At 39.9% G+C, this 4,294-nt stretch overlaps 1 protein-coding gene across 1 annotated transcript; it reads left to right on the top strand.

Annotated features, from left to right (window-relative positions):
• Window positions 1-2,810: 2,810 nt before the first annotated feature.
• Window positions 2,811-3,740, top strand: LOC124975817 (olfactory receptor 7G2-like). The gene has a single exon (XM_047538337.1). It carries the CDS (start codon window positions 2,811-2,813, stop codon window positions 3,738-3,740), a length of 930 nt encoding a protein of 309 aa, XP_047394293.1.
• The last annotated feature ends 554 nt before the right edge of the window (window positions 3,741-4,294 follow it).

Raw genomic sequence — 4,294 nt, 5'->3', positions numbered from 1 at the left:
CAAATTATATTCATCCTATTGAATATCGACTCCCCCACATACAGAAAAAAACAAAATCTGAATACAATTGTTCAAATTATGTCGCTTGCACAGATGAATATATCACAACAAATCCCCTATTGTATATTATCATAATGCACCCGATTTTTTAAAAAAGTTTTATTTTAAACATTGTCATGTACAAAAATTTTCTTAAATGGAATTAAATGTAAAAACTAAAATTATAAGTCTAGAAGAAATCATAGTAGAAATTATTTTCAATCCTAGATCAGGTGAGGATTTCATAGTTATGACAGAAAAACTAAGCTTCACAACAAGGGAGAGGATAGGGAAGAATAGAGTTACTTTATGTGTGATAGAGGGTAATGAAAGGAGGGGAAGGGGTGTCGGGGAAGGAATAATAGTAGAGTGAAACAGACATTATCACCTCATGTACGTTTATGACTGCCTGACTCATGTGATGCAATATGTATAATTAGAAAAATGAGAAATTACACTCCATTTATGTATGATTTATCAAAATGCATAAATGCATTCTACTGTCATGTACAACAAATTAGAACAAATAAAAAATAATTAAAAAGAAAATAACTCATGAGATAGAAAACTATGACTTGTAGAGGACAAATAGAAAAAAATACTGAGTTTTTTATTTCTAATAACATTTAAAACCATATAAAAAGAAAAGTCACTGACTTGGAGAAAACATTTGTTAGTCATATTTGGTAAAAATGTATATAGAATTTACAAACTCAACCATAAACAATAAAAACAAGGAAGTAGATTGAAATACGTGATCTTACATTGTTAACTCTATTCACACTCCTGAGCAATAGATGCGGATTTATCCTTCATCCAACTACAGTCTTGTACCCGCTGGCCAACCTCTCCTCATCCCCCCAAGTCATACACAGAAGAGAGGGTTTGGAATTTTCTCACAACCAAGAACTGAAAATGGTTAATATCTTGTGGACGCCAATTACCTTGATTTATTCAATAACTATTTAAAACAAAGTTCTTCACTGCTCAGGTTTTCTCCTTAAGGATTTGGCCTGTCCTATTATCACAGGAGACTACAGGGTTAGACTAATAAGTAGCTTTGGATATTGAAGCCCCAAAGGGCCAGAAAGATAAAAAATATTCTGCCTGAGTCCATGCACTCAAGGCCTGGCCCAGGGGAGTGGCTGCTCACCTGGCCCTGGGCTCAGGTCCAGGATTTCTGCACAGGAGGCAGGTGCTGCACTGCCTCTCTGCATTCCCTGAGAACAGAGCTTCTATTCTTCTCCTTCATGTCCAGGCAAGAACTGAAGATCATTCCTCAGTGTAGGCACCCAGGTCATCTGAAATCTGGTAGGTGATGTTTTGTCAGAACTGACAGGTATTTTGTCTCCCAGCCCATGTTGGGCAGCTGTGAGGTGAGGAGGTGAGGAGCAGGGGTGGAACCAGGTCACCTAGGAGGAGTCTGCCCTGGCGCCCACCAGGCTCCCTGCTTCCTCCTCTTATGCACTGACACCTCAGCAGCTCTCATTCCACTGAGACCTCACTGACGCCAGAGTCCAGGACTGTACTCCACACTCAACAGCAATCTGCTTTTTATCAGTTTTGAAGGATTTTCAATTCAATTGGCAAGGAGCAAAATTAATATGGTCATATTCTTACTTTTTCCTTCCCGATTCATAATACCCTGTGTAGATCTGGTCTTTAACTGACTGGTGTCCCATTTATGAATATTTTGAAAGAGAGCATGTGGAAAATAAGGCAGATTCCAAGATGACATTTTAAAATGTTTGTATTAGTGCACAGTAGTCCTCTATGATATTGGGTTCAGGTGGACATCATCACACATGCATGGAATACAATTCGCTCTCTTCATTCCCCACTACTTTTCCTGTCCTTCCTCTCCTCCCTCCCCTTATTTCTCCACTCTACTCATATTTTGCTATCCCAGGGTAATAGACTCGATAGATAAATTAATTTTTCTCTTTTCATTGTTATTATAATTTCAGTTTCCCTATCAGGGTCTGATTAATTTCTTTCAATTGTTAGACGCATTATTACACAAATATGAGACATATACAAGAATTTCACTGGATTTCTTGAGTGGTTAACTCTTCCTGCTTCTCTCTACATGCAAGACTCTCAGTGAGATCTTCAGCTCATTGGTTCTTCCTTGACATTTGCAGTTATGAATCAAGAATGTCACATCTTTCTTTCATTTTTCATTATTTTCCCACCCATCACTCCCCATCCCAAGATATAGAAGTATTAGGAACATCTCATGTGTCAAGCACTATACTTTAAGGTTTGTGTTCTCTTTACTCATTTTTGCACCATTTCTATGATGTCCTGTGGTGGTTTCCATCACAGGGAGTGAGATTTCTCACGCAGTAGAAACCACTTTCTTACTGACAAAGCAAGCACTGCAGGTAGCATTAAGTGGATTTTTGTTGTCATTATTGATTTATAGCTAATATTGTTTGGTTTGGGTTCTCCTGCTTGTTTAAGGATTTGGATAATCCCCAAGGCAAAATCTACATATCATTTTCTCTTTTATCCCCATTAATTGGTACATTTTGGGAATGGAGGAACTATTAAGGAAATAAAATTTGCACAGTCAGATAGTGTAGGAGTGTGGAGAATGGAAGGAAAAGGGGTTGAAAAGTGAAAGAGCAAGAGAAAATACAGGAAAGGATTAGTACTATTTCCTTCACCTTGGAAAAAAGATGGTACACTTTTCCAAATTCAGGGATCCTTGTGCATTGATTATCTGTTCTGTCACCTGTATTTTCCTCTTCAGCTTGTTCAATGCAATGAAATCAAAAAACCAAACAGATACAGTAGAGTTCATCCTCCTGGGGCTCTCAGAGGATCCAGAACTACAGAACACCACCTTTGGATTATTTCTGTTCATGTACCTGGTTACAGTGCTTGGAAAACTGCTCATCATCCTGGCCTTCATGTCTGACTCCCACCTGCACACCCCCATGTACATCTTCCTCTGCAACCTGTCCTTCACTGACATCAGTTTCATCTCCACCACAATCCCCAAGATGCTGGTGAACATCCAGAGACAGAGCAAGACCATCAGTTACATAGGCTGCCTCTCCCAAGTCTGCTTTGCCCTGGTTTTTGTTGGTTTGGAAAACTTTCTACTTGCTTCGATTGCTTTTGACTGTTATGTGGCCATCTGCCATCCACTCAGGTACACAGTCATCATGAACCCACGCCTGTGTGTCCTGCTGATTCTCTTCTCCTTGTCCACTAGTATTATGAATGCCCCGGTGCACAGTGTGATGGTGCTGAGGTTGTCCTTCCGCACAGACCTGGAGATCCCCCACTTCTTCTGTGAACTTGCTCAGGTCATCAACCTTGCATGTTCTGATACCCTCATCAATAACATCTGGGTATATTTAGTGTCTAGCATAGTTGGGGGTATTACTATCCTTGGGATTATTTACTCTTACATTAAAATTGTCTCCTCTGTTCTGAGAATGTCATCATCTGGGGGAAAGTACAAAGCCTTTTCCACCTGTGGGTCTCACCTGTCTGCTGTCTCCTTGTTCTATGGAACAGGATTTGGGGTGTACATTAGCTCTGCAGTGACTGACTCCCCCAGGAAGACTGCAGTGGCTTCAGTGATGTATACAGTGGTTCCTCCAATGATGAATCCCTTTATCTACAGCCTGAGGAACAGGGACATGAGAGCAGCCCTGAGGAAACTCATCACACCTCTTTTGTGATTGTGTAGTCTGCTTTATACTTTTGAATTCTAGAATGAAACACCCAGGAACAGTGGGTGAGCACAAATTTGGACTCTTCTCCCACCAATTTTTTATGCTGCCATGATTAGATGTCAGACTGGCTAGGGGTTTTTCAACTTACATTTGGAAAATTAATTTGGTCTTTTCTGGCATTGGCGTACCTACGTTTTGTTTCTGAACTTGATATTTTGATGAGTCTTCACAGAGGCAGAACATAAGGAAAGGATTCTTCTTATAGAGGCTTGGGGTTTTTTTCCTCAGGAAAATTTGAGTGACAGTAGAATGATAGGAGAAATAAAGGAATAAATAAATATTTCACTGTAGCCCAAAGACCAGCCTACTCCTCAAGCCACTTATAGTGCCCTGTGTATGCCCTCCTCAAATCATTCCTCTCTTAAGTCCTGTTTTACAGAATCATGATATTCTGAGTTTTGTCACCAGGATTGTGATCATTGATTCTCCCAGCAGCCTTCTGATGAACTGATGTAATTTTCTACAGAATGGATCAACTATGCATTGCCAGTCAACCCTGC

The sequence above is a fragment of the Sciurus carolinensis genome, unplaced genomic scaffold (assembly GCF_902686445.1).
Source record: "Sciurus carolinensis unplaced genomic scaffold, mSciCar1.2, whole genome shotgun sequence".
Taxonomy (NCBI): domain Eukaryota; kingdom Metazoa; phylum Chordata; class Mammalia; order Rodentia; family Sciuridae; genus Sciurus; species Sciurus carolinensis.
Note: the sequence above shows the minus strand (reverse complement) of the source record. Positions and strands in the feature narration are given on the sequence as shown.